Genomic DNA, 20,011 nt, shown 5'->3' with positions numbered 1-20,011 from the left:
AAAATAAGCTTTCCTTAATATTAAAAAAAAAGTGATTATGTGACATAATTCAACATTTCACTGAATTATTTTACTGAGTTTTACAGAGTTATTCTTTGGATTTTCGAGGTTTATAATCACATTTTCTCTGCTCTTCCTCTCTAAAAGGTTTATTTTGATTTCATGTCTCATTTTTTTCATTAATATTTTAGTTGCATGACTTAGTACATTAACAAGGACATCCAGAACAGTATAAAATAGTAATGATAAAGCAAGGACTCGTAGCTTATTCCTGATCTTAGTGGGAATTAAGCTTTGGTTTTCTCATCTGTAAACTAAGTTGAAAGCAGCCTGATTATGCTAACTCTCAACATTTATCTCCTTAAAGACAAAAGATGACACCCAAGTTCTTTCTGCACATTAAATCCTATACATCTAGTTCTGTAAGTACATGACATACCTACATCTTCCTCCCCAGAAATGGTATGGTGTCAGTTCATTTTCTATTTAAATGGTAATACTTTTTTTCACACAAACTAAAAAAGCACACTGTAACTCTGTAGAATCATAAAAACAAATGTCATGTATTTATTTATACATTACCCAGTTACAATCTAATCTTAATTTCATTCCCACCCCACTTCCTTGTAAGTTCCTTGCTAGCTGTATTCCATTCACTCAGAAAGCATTAGCACTTATTATAAACTAGCCACAATGCCTGACCTGTCATAGGCAGTCAGTCAGTGTTGAATAAGTGAATCCTGACCCTTTATTCCCCAATTTCACCAGTAAGGACATTAAGACCTACAGAGGTTGTGAATAACCCAAGGTCACACAATTAATCACAGAACCAAGACTAGATTCAGGCATCTGGTAAAGTCAATGCATACCAGACCTGGAGAGTGCCATAAAAAAATGGCATTATGCATTGTCATAATGAGAGTAACTGTTCAATCACTTGACATTTTCATTTATTTAAAGGTAAAGAATCTCCCTAAAAATCTAAGCAAAATGAATGAAGAACAGAATTTAATCCTGTGTTGTGGTTCAAGTTGGTGGAAGTATTCTAAATTAATTTTAATTCTTAGACCTTAAAAGAGTCTGTAGAGAAGAAGGTATCCTTTTTGTTTGGAAAAGGAGGATTTAGGAGAGTTACAATGGAACATTCAGCCCTTTGCTTTATAATAGCAGAGAAAAGGAGACAAATGTTCCAGAGTTAGTATAATCAGGCTGCTTAGTGTTTTCTGCCTGGATGCTCAAAGAGCAGGGCTTATGATTTCCCCCATTCTGTGGCAAAATAAGCAACATGGAAATGAGTTTCTTTTGCTTTGGGGGGGGAAAAAAACACTTAAAAGCTAATTCCTTGGGAGTACAGCAATTACATTTCTTAAGCTGATGTATTAAAAAACTGTAGCTGGTTAACACTACAGATAAACTGACAGCATAGAAATACCCTGAGAAAATCAACGTATTATGCTCACATGGAATTGTTAACCATTCAATGTAAATTCTGCACTATCCTTAAGTGACACAGCACTAATTTATTCCTTGAACCTTTGGAAATTTTTGTAGAAAACCTTCCTCCCTCCAATCAGAAATACCTGGACTTCTCTTTTTCTAGATCTTGGTGTGAGCAACCTGAAATCCCCCAGAATGCTTTTTGCCTCAACTTTGTGTTAAGCTGACCTCAGATCACTGTTCTTACTTGGTGAGGGAAAAAGCTCATATTATCTTCATCAATACCATGGCTTACCAACAGGTAGAAAATTCTAGTCTCTTTTGATGTCTTGGCTGATTTAATAAATCATGTACAACTTACACATAGACACTGTGTCAAGTGTTAGAAGACTTGGGTTTGGATCTTGGTTCTGTTCCTAATCAGCTTTACAATCCTGAGAAAATCATCTCATTTATGAAAGAAGTCCAACAGAAATGACTTCAAAAGATTTTGGGAGGGGGGGACGTAAATGAGACAATGTATATGAAAGCACTTTATGTAAAATACAAATGTCTATTTTACATTAATTGTCTAGAGGTAAGGTTATATTATTTGGAGCAGAAAGTAACTCACAAGTCAATTATTTTAATCCTCTCGTTCTACAGCAAGCGTTTCCTAGGCAAACTAGGGCACAGAGAAGCCAAGTACTTTCTCCAAGGTCACACAGCTACCAGTGGTAATGATAGTATCAAAATGTGAACCTGGACTATTCCAAACAGGTTTTCTTTCTGCCACTGCAGGGAACACATTAGAAGGAAAAAGGACCTGGGAATCTTGGTCTTTAAAAAACAATATTAGAAATCATAAAATGAAAAATGCCAATACACTTCAAAGAAAGAGTATATACAGAATATACTTCCTTTGTGAGGACACATGAAACTGCACATGTGCAGATGGTAAGTCACTCTGAGCATCTATTGTTCATTTCCACATAAAAGGAAAGCTATAAAAGTTGACCATAGCTCCTCTGGCAAAGAGCAAGATTTACTACAGACTTTATAATTGGATACAAGCATGAGAGGTCCTCAGAATCAAAGACAAGCCAGTAGGATACATTTTAAATAGAGCCCGCTCTGACCACAGTTCCAGAAGGCCCAAAGTAATTTGTGGTGTTGTGGCCACATGCCACTATTTCAAGTCAATTTCCCACAACTTGACATTTCAGTTTCCTGACTGCTCTCCAAAACAAGGGTGGACTTTGTGCATTAAACTTCCCTAGCTTCATCAGAGCTAGGATTTTGGAAAGAGAGAAAAAGAAGCTCATAAAAATTAGTAGGGATTTAGAGCTGGTGATTTTGTGTATTGTTAAAATACTGGTGATGAGGAACGTCAAACAACCAAGTCTCATCTTGGCTCCACTGTCTTTGGGATTGTCCGCCTCAGTCTTGGCAGGATTAGGATCAAAACTGTCTCAGGTACAGATTCTAGGGCCAACTTCTAACTTTTATCAAACACATACATAAACACACACACTCACAGAGTGCTTATGTATAGATAGATAGGTAGATCATTTTAGCTCTAGTTTATAGGACCAAATCTAGAAATGACAAATCAAGTTGTAGAGGGAGTAATAAGCCAAACTTCTTTTCCAACAATGAATAAGCACCAACCGACTATATTTCAACTCCTTCATGTATTTGCTGATAGTTACTAACAAAAATAGAAAAAATTAATATTCATAGAGCTCTTATAATGTGCCAGGCATTTGTCTAAGAGCATTACAGGTTTCCTTACTCTCTATACTACCTTATAAAGTAGAACTATTACTTTTTCCATGTATAAAACAAGGACACTGAGGTACCAGGAAGTAAAGTAACTTGCTGAAGGTTATGGAAATAGGAAGTGGTAGCATGGGGTCTAAATCCTGGTATCTGGAGCCAGACTAGTACCAAGAAGGCATCATCTCAATAGATTCCCCCAATATTTTTCTGTTTCTTTCCCAACATCAACCCAATTCTAATTCATTAGGTTGCATGAGACTACACGGTAGTCCATGTATTCCAGAGGAAAACATTCCTAAGAAACCAAATCAAATCAAGAAGAAAATAAAATGCATCTATTGCTAATTTGAAAATGTAAAACTTAAGCAGATTAAACAGCTTAGTTGCCTCATTTATAACAGATGTGGCAGATCATGAGCAGTTAGAGACTTCTATCTCACTGCTATAATTTTAAGACAAACAAAAATGATTACATAGAACACAGGCTTTTGACAAAATGATTTCAAAGAAAAAACTCTCATCTTACCTCACATATAATGAAATGGGTACCACTGTATTAAGGATAATAATATATGACCAGAATGTTAAGAATCCTGAGAACACAGAGTTCTTCTCTCCTTCATTCCAAAAGAGGAAAGTTCTAAATTGGTCCCCAACTTGATTCTCCCAGATTGAATTTCCAATCGCAAGAATAGTTCCCAAGCATATCAGAAACCCAAAAATCTGAAATGAGTATAGAAGTCCAGTTAAGGTTAACTTGAATCCCAACTAGTCATATCAACACAATGCAATTACACTTCTAATTCCAATTGTTATTTGAAAATCAAGCTATACAAAGCTCATCTAACTGATCATCAATCATACGAGTAAAATGTAATATGCTTACATTGGGAACTTGGCTAAATGTTTTACATATACATTTTCTTACTTAATTCTCCCATTGACTTTCTAAGATAGGAAAAAACATTCACACTTTACAGGCCAAAAACAAAATAAAAAACAGACAGGTTATATAACTTGTTTATGGCCACAATGCTGATAACTTCACATCCTCTATTTGTGAAGTATGCATGTGTTTAAGTGGCTTCCAGAGATTAAGGGCTTCTCAGGTGGTGCAGTGGTAAAGAATCTGCTGCCAATGCAGGAGACACAAGAGACATGGGTTCCCTACCTGGGTCGGGAAGATCCCCTGCAGTAGGAAATGGCAACCCACTCCAGTATTCTTGCCTGGAAAATTCCATGGACAGAGAAGCCTAGAGGGCTACAGTCCATGGGCTCACAAAGAGTCGGACATGATTGAGTGCACACACACATACACACACACACACACACACACACACAGAGAAGTACAAGAAGATCATATGTCCTGACTTGCTCTAGTCAGTTCCAGTTTACATCTACTGTCCAGCTGAAATATTAACAGTATTCCCTTCTTTCACCTTCAAAAGCATCCTGGTGAATGATAAATTATACGGTAACCCAAGGCACAAAAGCAAAAGGAAGAAAACATCAGTAATAAAAGATAGTCTCAGACTAGTCAAGTCTCTTGGCTATAGATCTAGCTGCACAATGTTTACTTGAAGTCAACAAGAAAGATAAGGGTTAGTTAAAATACTGCATGACATACACTAAAACTTTTACGGTTACTTTTGAGATTCAAAAAAAAAGTAGAAAGCAACCTCAAAATTGTTAGCCAACTCCTACAATTGCAAATACTCTATCAGTATTAGTGAAGCAAACATTCTGGAGGTAACGAGGCCCCAAATGCAAAATCTCCAAAAACAAATTCCATAAGAAGAATGAAGATTTCTGAAAGAAATCTCATCAGAATGTAAGAAACATATTAAAATAATAATTGTGATATTGCCTAATTTTGTTATAATAACTTACCCATAGTACTAGAGTATTCATCAGTCTATCAATGCTTGTCCTCTTAAACTTTGTCTTACCACTGTTCTGCATTAGTTTAGTGTCAGGACCTGCAAAAGAAAAAAGGAAAGAAAAATAACTTTGAAATGATTACAGTATGTATTATTATTATTAATTTCTAAGAACATAAAATGTTCCTGAAAGGAAAACAATGTTTTTCCAAAATAATTTGAGTTTTATTAAGGGTAGGATTATTAAGTTGTTTATGATGATGGAATTCCAGTTGAGCTATTTCAAATCCTAAAAGATGATGCTGTGAAAGTGCTGCACTCAATATGTCAGCAAATTTGGAAAACTCAGCAGTGGCCATAAGACTGGAAAAGGTCAGTTTTCATCCCAATCCCAAAGAAAGGTAATGCCAAAGAATGCTCAAACTACTGCACAATTGTACTCATCTCACATGCTAGTCAAGTAGTGCTTAAAATTCTCCAAGCCAGGCTTCAGAAATACGTGAACTGTGAACTTCCAGATGTTCAAGCTGGTTTTAGAAAAGGCAGAGGAACCACAGATCAAATTGCCAACATCCAATGGATCATCGAAAAAGCAAGAGAGTTCCAGAAAAACATCTATTTCTGCTTTATTGACTATGCCAAAGCCTTTGACTTTGTGGATCACAATAAACTGTGGAAAATTCTGAAAGAGATAGGAATACCAGATGACCTGACTTGCCTCTTGAGAAATCTGTATGTAGGTCAGGAAGCAACAGTTAGAATTGGACATGGAACAACAGACTGGTCCCAAATAGGAAAAGGAGTACATCAAGGCTATATATTGTCACCCTGCTTATTTAACTTATATGCAGAGTACATCCTGAGAAACGCTGGGCAGGAAGAAGCACAAGCTGGAATCAAGATTGCTGGGAGAAATATCAATAATCTCAGATATGCAGATTACACCACCCTTAGGGCAGAAAGCAAAGAGGAACTTAAGAGCCTCTTGGTGAAAGTGAAAGAGGAGAGTGAAAAAGTTGGCTTAAAGCTCGACATTCAGAAAACTAAGATCATGGCATCCAGTCCTATCACTTCATGGCAAATAGATGGGGATACAGTGGAAACAGTGGCTGACTTTATTTTGGGGGGCTCCAAAATCACTGCAGATGGCGACTGCAGCCATGAAATTAAAAGATGCTTAGTCCTTGAAAGGAAAGTTATGATCAACCTAGACAGCATGTTAAAAAGCAGAGACATTACTTTGTCAACAACTGTCCGTCTAGCCAAAGCTATGGCTTTCCCAGTGCTCATGTATGGATGTGACAGTTGGACCATAAAGAAAGCTGGGCACGAAAGAATTGATGCTTTTGAACTGTGGTGTTGGAGAAGATTCTTGAGAGTCCCTTGGACTACAAGGAGATCCAACCAGTCCATCCCAAATGAGATCAGTCCTGAGTGTTCATTGGAAGGACTGATGTTGAAGCTGGAATGCCAATACTTTGGCCACCTGATGTGAAGAGCTGCCTCACTTGAAAAGACCCTGATACTGGGAAAGATTGAGGGCAGGAGGAGAAGGGGACGATGCAGGATGAGATGGTTGGATGGCATCACCAACTCAAAGGACATGGGTTTGGGTGGACTCCGGGAGTTGGTGAGGGACAGGGAGGCCTGGCGTGCTGCGGTTCATGGGGTCGCAAAGAGTCAGACACAACTGTGCGACTGAACTGAACTGATGATGAAACAACTGATTCTCAACTGGTGTCTTTAATATCAACCCTGGAAACTGCAAGAGAATTGATCCCCTTAGAATGCGATAAATCTAGACATAATTTGTAGCTAAAAGGTTTAAGAATTGCTATTTTCCAAAAGTCTATGTATGGATGTGCTTATAGTTTGAAGCAAATAAAGTCAATCAAATGGAGGAATGATTTGGAAATGTTTAAAAGAATGTAGTAATAAACACAACTCAGAACACTGAAGTCAAAAATGGAAAGTTAAGAAAAGAAATCAAATGCTGGATTTGTTTCCCAAAAAAGAGTTTTGGTGGCTTTAATGGAGAAACTCCAGTAACTCCAAACAATACAACAGCAAGTAATTTAAACCTTTATTGGGTATTGCACACTGTTTATATGATATGCATTTTTGTAAGGGCAAGAATTGTCTTAAATATGGTGTTGAGATTTATTTCAAGTAATCCTTTTAAACCCCATGTTAAATATTTACTAACTGCCTTGTTCAAGAAATTCTAAGAATATTATTAGCTGCTTAGATTATTAGATGACTAACAAAGAATATTAGATTATACTGCTAAGTAAATTCCTTATAAACAAAGATGCTCAATAGAAGTGATCACATTTTAATTATATCTGATTTCCCTAGTCTTCCCTCTCTACCCCATCTTCCCACAATTACCACCAATCCATGTACCCACTTAATAGAGGAGGAGAGGGGGAAGGAGAGAAAGGAGAGAAAGGGGGTACACATGGAATTATACATCATTCTAGAAGTCAAGAAACAATGGGAACATCCCTAAAAGACTCCTTTACTTAAATGACAAACTGGAGTAAAGACTGGGGTCTCATAACAATTCAGTCTTGAGTTAGAAATTGTACCCCAGTGTCCTTTTCCCAGCCAATGCTGGGCAAAGAAGACCACCCACTTTTTCCAAGAATCGTTTATTAAAATCATCTGGACATTGAGGGTGGGAAGCATTTCTTTTAGTAAAGATCACAAAGGGCAAATAAAGTTTGTGATTGCTAAAAGCTGAAATATTGACAGACCCGCTTTGTGCTAAAAATTTACATTTCTTAGGCATACATACACACAGACTAACAAAGAATCTGCTTAATGAGTTCTTAAGTACTTATTTAAATATAGCCACAGATGTTGATATACACATCTCTTCTTCCCCTCATAGTCAAGATTTTGAAAGAATTTTCTATACCCTTCAGCCTCTGATTCTTTGTCTCCAACTCATTTCTCAAGCTAGTTTCTGAGCCAATCACTCCACCAAACAGATCCAGCATTGTCATCTATATCCTCCCTGCCTTCTTTGACCTCTCAGCAGACTTCAACACTGTTGACTACTTCATCCTTTTGAAACACACTCTTCCCTTAGCTTCTGTTCTGCTTTTCCTCCCACCTCTTTGATAACTTCTTCTTTGTCTTCCATTATGCTCACTCCTTTCTTCTCAACCATTAAACAGTGAGACTTCTTAAGAATTAAGTACAGACCATCTTCTCTTCCTTCTCAACCCATCTTCCCTGAGAAATCTAAGATCATAGCTCCAATTAACAACTGTAGACCAAATGTGTATCTTCAGCTCAGATGGCTCCTCTGAGCTCTAAACTTATATATTTCATTGTCTATATGATATCTTCCCCTGGATCTTTCTAAGGCCCCTCACGTGGCCCTTGTCCAGCCTAGCCTGTGTTCTTTCTCCAGGGTTCCTTATCTCAATGAACGGCACCACTCTCCATTCAGTTGTGAAAGGTGGAAGAAACCTCAGAGTCTAATCTATCCCATGACTCCCACTCTAATGCAAAGTATCATCATCTCTCAACTTGACTGTATGTAGGAAAAGCCCAGCAATTTTGTCTCCTGCATCTGCTACCATCCTATGTATACACTTCTTCCTGGATCCTACTGACCAACTTTAAAAATATTACAGGCAAAAGCAAAACTTTCCAGTTTAATGCATGCACACATCATCTGTGTGAAAAATTCACAATGGCTTCTCAATGCTCTCAAGATAAAGACCAAAATTCTGGATACAGACGATAAGGGTCGTGCATGGTCCAACTTCTATGCCTGTCTCTAGGCACACGCCCACCTCCATTCTCCAAGTTTTCCAAGCTCCACACTGGCCTTAAGCTTTGCTTTTTTTTAACCTCCCCAGCCTCATTCCCACCATAGAGCCTTTGCCTATGGTGTGCCTTTTAGCTAGCTTATTCTTTCCCCTCAGATTCCTCCACCATATACTCTTGTGAGTTCATGTTCTTTTTCTTCAGAGTACTTTTCTCAGTTTGATATTATACACTCATTACTATAATTATTTAAGAGTAATGTCTTTCTTTCCTACATGACTCAAATCACATGAGTGAAGGGACTGCACTTTTTTTGATCACATTCTTGCAAAAAAGTAAGTAGCATAGTGCCTGCCACATAGCAGGTACCCAGTAAGTAATTGTTTAATGAATGAATTTTTTTATTAAGTACCTACAATGTTTTAGGAAATATCTACACGTGCTTTTCACATATTATTATCTCACTAATGCTTAAAACAAGCCAATAAATTAGGTATTATTATCCTTATGTCACGAACAATGAAACTGAGGATTAAAGAATTTAAGTAACTTGCCTGAGGTTTCTTTTTTTTTTTTTTGGCCTGTAAGCATCAGAGTCAAAATTAGAACCCAGATACATCTAATTCTAAAGCTTTTGCTCTTAACCACTATTTTTAAAGACATATGAAATAGTCCATTAATTCATTAACTCACTGACTCATTCAATCAGTGTGTAAGACTATGACTCATTCAGAGTTCAAACAGGAACTAGATGACACACCTAACAAGGATTATTAGAGGAAGGTATACTTATAAAGAGACTCTTCACAAAAGTCCTGGTGGGTGTACAGGAGGTACAGGAGAAGTAAAATGTTAACACAGTAACGAAGCACTTCCTGGCAATCAAGATGTTTCTTCATCTATCCTAGAAGGGAGACGTGAAGGGAGGGGTGGTTATTATACCCTAAAGGAGAGGGTTGTGCAAAGTTTGCAGCTTCTAAAGGAAGGGTGACTTTATGTTGAGGGACCCAGCCAGCTTTTTAAGGGAGGCAGCTGGGGAAATAAATGCCATGACCTCAGTCTTCTGCCTTTGATTTCTTCCCAGGGATCCACAGAGACAGGACCAAAGCTCAAGGAAACCTGAGTGTAAACCATGCAGGTCAGCCTCCCAGGTTAGAGAGAGGAGGGTGAAACGGTAAGAGCAGATCTGCAGGGGCAAGTGGAACACAGCCAGCACAAAAACCTACTATGCACCAAGATGGTGCTGATTCCTATGGACTCCTTACCTGGGTAAGACTTCTACCCTTAGAAACAGCACTTTCTCCTGTCGTGAGTTAAAAGAAAAGCCATTCCCGGGAGGCATGGCCTAGCTGTTAATGTATATTAGGAAATCTTCATAAATTATAGATTTGTAAAGTAAACCTTGTTTATGTCAACTACATTTCTTACACAATCCTTAAGGGCAGGTATAACTAGAGTACTAATACAGAAAGAAGAGTTAATTTGTTTGCGATAACTTTCATAAGATCTAGGTGTTCACATGGACCTAGTTCCCGAAATTAGATGTCTCAAGACTTAGGGTGCTGAGACACTCCGTTGAACTCTAGCACTGACGAAATCAATCATTCCTCTGCCTGCAATTATTCTAATTAAGCTTTCTATTAATACTTGTGCCTAGATGAAAGTTAATATAGGCATGCTCTGCTTTATAAATATATTAGTAAATAAATGCTCTGCCAGTGAACATTAAGGTCACATCACAAAAGAGGGTGATTCCCCATTTCTCCCTGCCAAGATCCAAGAGCAGTACATTATCCCAACTCTTGGCCTATGGAGCAGAGAGTGTGCTCTGAATTGTTGCCAAAAGAAGGAAGAAGCAGGAAAGGAAGGAAAATAGCAATTGTGAGGCATTTTCTTCCATATGCACTGCCTCTCTGAGCCTTTATAGTGATTCTCTAATGTACAATACCCACATTACAGCAGAGAAAACTAAAGCTTAGGACTTTTAAGTAACCACGGTTTAACATCCTTCAGCTGGTAAACAAATCCGAACCCAGATCTGTCCAACCCAAATTCTATGAACTTTCTGTTATACTGTTTCGGAGGGGGACCTGTTCAACTTACCACTCCACTTTCTTCTATGTAGGAGCATTTCCACACAAAGCCAACATGATGAAGGAAAACCTGATCTCTGAGCGGCTCACAGCAGCTGTCCTAACATAACATGCTATAGCTGAACCACTGTCCTGAATGAGTCATTCCAAACAAGATCACACAAATGCAAACAAAACTTTGGGTTACAGCCCACTCCTAGGATGATACACTTCCACTTCTCCAATGACAGGCAACAAACTGAGAAGGTCTTTCTCATCAGAGGACCTTGAAGGGCTTCGCTGGTGGTCCAGTGGTTAAGAATCTGCCTGCCACGAAGGAGACACAGGTTCTATCCCTGATCCAGGAAGATCCCACACGTGGCGGAGCAACTAAGCTTGTGTGCCATGAGTACTGAATCCATACTCTAGAGCCCAGGAGCCACAACTACGGAAGCCCACACACCCTAGAGCCTATGCTCTGCAACAAGAGAGGCCATCGCAATGAGAAGCCTGCACACATAGAAACTAGAGAGTAATCCCCACTCATCACAACTAGAGAAAAATGAAGCAATGAAGCAGCACAGCCAGAAAACAATAAAAGTAAATAAAATTATTAAAAATAACAATAATAAAAGAGACCTTCAAGAAATCTCTTCATTAAGTGTGACAATTGAAGTGGGAAGATAAAGAGAGGTTAATGTATAAGACAAGCATGCTTTTTCTCAATACAAGATGCAAAATAAGGAAATATATAATCAAGGGTTTATTCCCCTGACTAAAGAATGAAAGCATCGGATGAAAACATTATGAAACCAGATTCATCCCCAGATAAAATGACATATACTGCCTCATTTCTAGGGATTTCTCAAGTCCTTATAATGGCAATGCCCCAACAGTGAGAGCCTTGCTAACACTCACAGCTGAGAATATTTAGGAGGAATTCAGAGGATTTTTCTAGATTTGGAACACTTTTGAGTCCTTAATGAACATTTTGTTGTTGCTGAAGGAAGTCAGTTAAGAACATTCCAATTTTGATTGCACATATAGTCAATGGGCCCAAAATACATCTTAATTTGGTGTCACAAGAAACAGGATTTTAAAAAGTCAAGGGCTGGCAATAGAAGCCATGAGTAAAAATTGAGAGGCTTTATGAAATGATGCTACTGTAAGCTTCCTTGGCAAGACAGTGCCACCTTGGGCCCTTTAGAGATAAATTAGAGACAGGAAAAGTAGCAGCAGGAAGAGTAAGAGACGCTCCCCTTCCTCCCTCAAGCCCTACCCCCACCTCCAGCCTGCACAGTCCTTCCAGAATCTGCTGTCCTGCTGACAAACAGTAGAAGAAGCTCTGAAGTATACACAGGAACAACTCCAGGATCTTTAACAAGGCTTTTCCAAAAGGATTGCTTGAAATTGGCGAACTACAAAATCAACACCAGAGCCAGGACTCTTTCATGCTTGTCCTCCACTTTAAAGGCAGGCTGATTAATACATATAATGATAGGGATGATTGAGATGGGGTTAGAGAATAAGAAAATAAACATTAGGTATCTAGCATCTGAGTGATTAAGGCCCATGCACTCTCAAGAGTAAGTTCACGATGTTAGTGGTTCCTCACAGAGTGGGGCCAGGCACACTGCTTCTAGAGCAGCGGCGTCTTACCCTGGGGCTCTACACTCTGCGGTCAACTTGGAAGGGCACTTTGCATGCTCATCCAACCTGGACAGCCATAGACTGTGCCCATGCAGTTCTCAGGAAGGGTTCACCCATGACAGACCCTGGGGAGTCCACTGTACCTGCAAAAATAACCATTCCAAAGCACCAGCTGGTATTTCTCAGGACACAGCCCCGCAGGATTATCTTCTCATTGTTGAGGGAGTGCTTGCTGCCCTTCCAAGAGAGAACTCCGGTGAATTTATCTAACTTGTTGTTAGGCGCCTCACACACAACAATCCCTGTAAAATACAAGAAACAAACATCTTTATGCCTCACCTCGAACTCTCTTTAGAAGCCTGCAATAATGTGTTAGCAGCCTACTTCTGACATACAGTTCATTTTCCTTCTCTTTTCAACAGCCCAGTGTCATATATGAAAAAGTGAAAGTGTTAGTCACTCAGGTGTGTCCGACTCTGTGAACCCCATGGACTGTAGCCTGCTGGTTCTTCTGTCCATGAAATTCTCCAGGCAAGAATACTGGAGTAGACTGCCATACCGTTTTCGACACACACACACACAAAGTCATGCTAGGAAAAATCACCTGGGGCTGGGTACAAATGTTGTGAAACATGATTTTCTGCACTGTCCAAACAAGAATAGAAACCCCAAGAGCCATGGGATGTTTTTTCCTTTAAAAAAGTGTGACTTTTCTCTACTTTTGGTTTGAAACAAATGATTTTTGGAAAGACAAAGCAGGGGTGATTCTAAAAGTTTTTATTTCATCTTTTTTTTATTATTATTTAATATAACTTTCACACAGGTTAAGAGGCATACTTCTAGTTTCACAACCAAAGTTAATTGGGTCTTTCCAGGCTTATAATCAGAATTTCGGGTTCCTACTATACTCCACCCACAGGAAACCTGGGCCTTTTTTGCCCCATGTGCCTGAGAATGCATGTGATTCCTTTCAGCTCTTCCATGCTTCTTATCTTGATTAGATTCAGACTTCTGGGGACTCTCAGAGGCACCATATAACTTGCCCCAAACTGTCCAAAAGATGTTTCTAGTTTTTTTTGTTTTTTAATACCACTTCCACTCCAAACTAAGGGCATGCCCATTCCAAATCAATGAATCAATTTGTTCCATTATTTCAATAAGAAAATACACTCTTTTGTGTTGACCTCAAAGGCTAATGGAATCACCTACACTGGTCGGATTCAGAGTTTCTTTTCCCTTTTCTGCCACCCTGATATTTGGCTAATTCTGCTTGTAACACTTTCACTTTAGATCTTTCTTGTTCTAATGCAGCATGAAGTGAAGTTACCTGTATTCTATTCATACTTATCACTTTAGTTTTTCATCAGTCAATAAAATTAATTTACTCTTCAAAAAAAAAAAAAAAAAGAAAATACACTCTTAGGATGAGGGTTCTCTTGATAGAAAAAGAAACCAGAAATAATCTTTCACTGACTTTGTCATAAAGTATATCTATTAGATTTAAGTACATTTGCACTGCACATAGTTGGGGTTAACTTTTTGAGTACAAAGATTTGAAAGACAGAGGGACAGAAGAAGGAAAAGAGAGGAAAGGAATGAAAAAGATAATTGAGAATAGATCCAAACAAGATTCAAGCCAGCCAGGGGTACCATTGGTGTGTACAAAATTCTCTCCCCAAAACAATAAAGATACATTTATTTAATCAGAAACCGAAAGGGTATTTTGCAACATAGAAAGCAACATTTGGAAAATAAAAAAGGGAAGTATGTCTTTAGCACTGACTGAAGGGAAGAGAGACCAGCGGGCCTACAGAACTTCCGTATTGCACTGTTACACCCCCATCAAACACCTCCTGAACTTAGAGACTTCTTACCTGACTCCCTTCCTTCCCAGGATGATAGGTTTTTCTTTTAAAGCTCATAGACATAGGTGATGGGAGCATCTCTGGTGGCTCAGACAGTAAAGAATCTGCCTGCAATGCAGGAGAGTCGGGTTCGATCCCTGGGTTGAGAAAATCCCCTGCAGAAAGAAATGCTGCCTACACCAGTATTTTTGCCTGGAGAATCCCATGGACAGAGGAGCCTGATGGGCTACAGTCCATAACGTCTCAAAGTTGGACACGACTGAGCAACTAACACTACAACAAACCTAGATGACGGCAACCAGTTTTCACATGACCTGATCACTCCTAACCAACCAGATTACTAAAGTGAATAGACCTTGCTTGAAAAAACAAACAAAACCCTGAAAGGAATGAGAGACTCCAAGGGCTCAGGTTGCTTTTCCGACTCCATCTACCTTTCCCCAGAATCACTGAAGTATTGCCACCAAAACATCCCGACTGGGACACACACTGGCTTCTTCCCAGACATCTACTGCTAACTGTGAGTGTGCTGGCAGAAGGATTTGGATGAGGCTAAATAATCCATACAAAGTCACTTTTTATATGAACAGAAATGGCTAAGTCCTCGTTTGCTCCTATTATAGCATATCACAGATATTCAAAAGTAAGTAAAAACTGATTTCAACTGGCCCAAGTTATTTGACAACTCCATTGTGGAAGAGGAGACTTTTTCTAAACTCTAAGATTCAACATCTTTTTTTGTTGAGCAATAATCAATGTTCACAAATTTTATAGAACCTTGAATTAGGCATCCCTAGCAAAACCTACATAAAATAATGGGTCCATAGCAAACTTTCAAGCTTATTCCAGATTCAAGACTCAATTTCTCCGGCTTCAAACTTGGCCACTAAAAAAAAAAAAAAAATGTGCTTTGGGCAAAAACAATAAGATACACAGTCCCTGCCAACAGGAATATAAAAAACAGGCTCATTTGGTCATTTTTATTGTCGCAAGCAAAGACTGACATGGAGGCAAATATGCCTTGAACATGCTGGCTGGCTCCTCTCTGGCCCCAAGGTTCATCCATTTCTGGCCTGACAACAAGGGTGTGGTTCTAGACAGGAACAGACAGTAAGGCCAAGGGGCTATGCCTCAGTTTTTGGAGGCCCAGCACCAATTCAGTCATTCTGGAAGAGTATGAGCCCAGTGGTTTAAGTACATACTAAACACAGGGCCTAGTGAAAATAAAGTGGCATGAACAAAGCCAAGATACTTTTTTTTAATCTTTAGAAGTGCTCAGCTTCCCTTTTAGTCCTGTTAGCACAAAACACAAGTTTTCCAATGTTTTTTCTTCCTCTTTCCAAAAGGGGTAAACAGGCTCCTTTTAATGGAGCACTGTATTCACTTCTGTATCCCCATAACCTATCATACTACCTACATAATAGGAACTTAATAAATATTTGTTGGAGAGATGGATAGAAAGATGATTTCAAGAGAGAGCTGGGAAGGTGATGTGGGTATCTGAGCAGATCTAAGATGAATGAAAGAAGTGGTGGTATATTTCCATGGTAATAATGATAAAGGGTCTAGCCACAGTGGGCCACTTAAGTTGGCCTAACTCTGAAGGGATACAAATAGATCTGAGAACACTGAAAATAAAGTAGGCAACTTCAAGCATGTTAGAAGCAAGCAAGAATATATCCCTGCCATAAAGCACAATAAGGATTAGAGAAAAACTGTAGGACCCTTCTTCCCTTTGCTAACTGAATCAAAGAATAAGTGGCAGGCAACAATTTGACAATGGATGAGAAAACAGTTTAGAAAAAAGAGCATTGTTTCTCACATAGCTATTCACGGAACACATGTACAGAGAACAAAATCATCTTTAATGAGCAATAAAACAACTGGGGAAAAAATCATGTCAATTATGAAGTATAAATGTAATGAAACTAGTCAGTCACAGTTGTTTGCTTCTCTGAAAAAAACAGACGTGAAAGCAGATAGCAGTTCATCCAGTTTGCAATCACACAGAAATACTCGAGGCCTGTACCAAACAAAATCTACAAGATTTCACTCTGAACCCTCTTGGCATTCTAAATTTAGTCAGCTGGACTGTTAGTTAATTAACAACCTAATAATGTTCTCAAACTAAAGTGTTCCACTGTAGAGTCGAAATCTATAGTTTATCATGAAAATGGAATTCAGTGTCCCATATTTCAAGATTTTTCCAGAGTACTTGACTTTATTTCTTTATGGATATTATCATTGTTAGCAATGCTTCTTGATTATCTGCACTCCAACTCTTCTCGAAGACAATTAGCTATTGAATTAAGACATCGCTGCCGTTCAAGAGTGCTCTAGCCAAGCGTTTATTAGAGTTTAGAAGACTGCCCTCTACTGTTGCCCTGATGATTGTGATAAATATTTTTTTCTTGGAAAGAAAAATGTCACCTTCCCATTTTCTAAAACCTCATTACTCTTCAACCATAAGCCTCAGCTACCCATCATCATCACCATAATGGCCACATCAACACCAGCAGTAAAGAAAAAAGTTCTTTTCTTCACAAGGCTTCTGCGTCTCACACAGTCACGTCAGCTCTGCTACTGAGCTGTTCTTCTATCCAGGTGAATGAAAAACTGATCTGGTAAGTTTAAAAAGTCACAAGATTCTAACAAAGACTTTCTGTGTGTTTGGATTTTTTTAACCAAAAAGAGATGCTTGTTTTTCTGTGTTTTAATTACACACATGCTCTTCTTTAGAAAGAACCACAAAAATACACAAAGATTCCTTAAATAAAGAGTCAACCTTTCCCTGCTTCACAACTCAGTATTAACAGTCATACAAAATATGTAAACTTGTCATTGTTGCAAAAAAACAGATCTTAGTCCAGTAACAATATGCAAAAGATTCTTAAACACATTTAGACAATTTACATCCGGGGCTTTCCCCAAGGCATAAGACTGACCAGTTTACAAATGTATAATTGAAACTATTTCCAGTTATTTATAAAAACTTGTCAATTCCTAAAAGACTTCAAAATGAAAAATCAAGATCCACTCTATTTTTATACTTTTTATAATATTAGGCCAAGTTATATATCATTTTTTATACAATTCAACAGACTACATATCAATTTTTCTGATGTTTGAAATGTATAAAAATATTTATATGAGAACTTTTCAAATAAATGGATTTACCTACCAAAACCCAACTCCGTCGTGTGTGTACTGGTTTCTATGTTTGGCCAACTCTTCTATAAACTCTTGTCAGGGATCCTGACGTTCAAGATCACTGAGAACTTTGCTACTTTTTAAAAAACATGGTGATATCCTCTGGGTCCTGGATGGACTTGATCTCCAGAATTTAATTTTGCACTTTCAGGTTTAAAGTATTCTTAAAATTAAAATCTTACCCTGATCGGGAGCTAAGCAGTCATGCTGATTCCCCTGACTCTCCAATGCTGCCTTTTTGTTTGCAATTTAGAGCCTCTCATGTAAGGCTTTGCCAGTTGTCCTAGCTTCATATTCTACTTCTTCCACTTAGTAACCATGTGACCTTGGGGAACTTATTCAATTTATCTGGGTCTCGGTTTCCTTGCCCATAAATTGGAAGTAATAGTAACCTCTTCCTCCTGGGGCTGTAAGGATTTAATAAAATAAAATGTGCAATTACTTAGCATGGTGCCTGGTACATAGTGACTACTTGTTCATGTGTCAACATCATGGGTAGGCCTGGGAACTTTAGGACTTTTATCTAATTAAAGGTTTCTTTGAGGATGAGTTCTTGTTCAAATCCGTCTTCTCCCCAGGGCTATAAGTGCTATGAAAGCAAGGCCTGGGTCTGACTTGTTAACCACTGTATCTCCGGGCTTAGCAAATCCCTAGGTTTTGTGTTAAATACACATTTAGTAAGTAAATGAACAGGTGACCAAGTGAATGGATAAAAGAAAAAAAAAAAGAAAGAAAGCTCATGCCATGCCTTAAGAGGTCACCAACAAGTTGCTGTCCTTGGGTTTAAGAGCAAAAGTGGGGAGGCAGGGAGACTTACAAGAGACATCCTAAGGCCTTCCCACCTCAGTTTTGATGCTTGCTCTTGTCCCCAGTTTGGAGTTCCCAATGGGGGCTTCTTGGGTTAGGACTGGGAAACTCGGGTAATCAGCTACTTAGAAGATATGATATGTCCTTTTGATACAGGACTGAAACTGTAGTTCGGTGCTAAAGATAGTAGTATGACACAAATCTCAGGAGAAAAAATACATGGTAACTAGAAGCAAAACCAAGACCTTACTCAGATTTGCCCAGATGTCACAAGCTAAAAGATACACACAGCAAAGGCAGAAAGGGCATGCCTCACACATCTGTCTGATCTATCAGACCTTGCCATAGCCAGGCAGGGCACTTCCAGATGTACACAATGCTGACATCATACTTTTAATTTAAGCTAAAGGATACAGTGTGTGTTGTGTGCTCAGTAGTTCAGTCCTGTTTGACTCTTTTGTGACCCTATGGACTGTAACCCACCAGGCAAGAATGGGATTTCCCAGGCAAGAATACTGGAGTGGTTGCCGTTTCCCCCTCCAGGGGATCTTTCCGACCCAGGGACCCAACTCATGTCTCCTGCATCTCCTGCATCAGCAGGTGGATTCTTTACCACTTAACCATCTGGGAAACCTAAAGGATGCAATATCTGGTTTTAATTCCTATGATTGAAAGAAATTTTTTTAGCCCTGAGAGGAAAACTTGAAATCTATTGAATCCCATTATGACAACGGTTAACAGAGGAGACCTAAAAGAGGGGATAGGAAAACAATGGAGGAGAAGTATCAAAAGAATCTTGATAGTACATGTGAAGATATGTTGTAATTCTACATACTTTGTATTGTAACTTGTCCTTAGAAGTGCTTAATGATAAACTTGACGTGATATGTCATGCATGCTCAGTTGTATCCAACTCTTTGCGACTCCATGGACTGTAGCCCGCCAGGCTCCCTGTCCGTGGAATTTTCCAGGCAGGAATACTAGCGTGGGTAGCCATTTCCTCCTCCAGGTGATCTTCCTGACCCAGGGACTGAATCTACATCTGCTGTGTCTTTTGCACTGGGAGGCGGATTCTTTACCACCATGCCACCATAAAATTAATAAACTAATAATACAGAGAGAGTGATGAAAATAGAAAAGATTTTAAAATAATAGAAAAAAGAGAATTCAGATAGAGGAAATAAATAAACTATTAAAAACAAAGAGTGAAAGAGAAAGATGCAAAGAGAATAGTTAAAAATAATGCAAAAAGGGAGGAAAGAAAAACGATAGCTAGAATCATGAGAGAAATGTGTGTATATAGTAGAAGTATTGGTGTGTGGGCGTGTATGTCAGAGAGGTAGGGAAAGAATGAAATTAAAACTAAGGCTTAAAAACTAGGAAATGAAGGAAAAGTTGAAGGCTATAAGAAAGCAAAAGCAATTGCGGGAAAGATTTGGGGTTTGTTAACTGTTCCAACTCTTTCAAAGACTTTTCCACATATTGTATCACTCCCTTGGTCTTTAAATTTGGCTGCTAAGAGGGGAGACTAATTTTCATATTC

The 20,011-nt window shown here is 38.6% G+C and overlaps 1 protein-coding gene across 5 annotated transcripts in view; it reads right to left on the bottom strand.

Annotated features, from left to right (window-relative positions):
* ATP8B4 (ATPase phospholipid transporting 8B4 (putative)) overlaps window positions 1-20,011 on the bottom strand; it is a 264,538-nt gene that overhangs the window by 107,473 nt on the left and 137,054 nt on the right. For all 5 annotated transcript variants that reach the window (XM_043472025.1, XM_043472023.1, XM_043472022.1 and 2 more), the window contains exons 10-12: window positions 12,730-12,888; window positions 5,089-5,177; window positions 3,725-3,921 (exon numbers count right to left, since the gene is read on the bottom strand). In XM_043472025.1, the coding sequence (XP_043327960.1) occupies window positions 3,725-3,921; window positions 5,089-5,177; window positions 12,730-12,888 (445 nt within the window). The remainder of the gene's footprint in view (window positions 1-3,724; window positions 3,922-5,088; window positions 5,178-12,729; window positions 12,889-20,011) is intronic.

The sequence above is a fragment of the Cervus canadensis genome, chromosome 6, assembly GCF_019320065.1.
Source record: "Cervus canadensis isolate Bull #8, Minnesota chromosome 6, ASM1932006v1, whole genome shotgun sequence".
Taxonomy (NCBI): Eukaryota; Metazoa; Chordata; class Mammalia; order Artiodactyla; family Cervidae; genus Cervus; species Cervus canadensis.
Note: the sequence above shows the minus strand (reverse complement) of the source record. Positions and strands in the feature narration are given on the sequence as shown.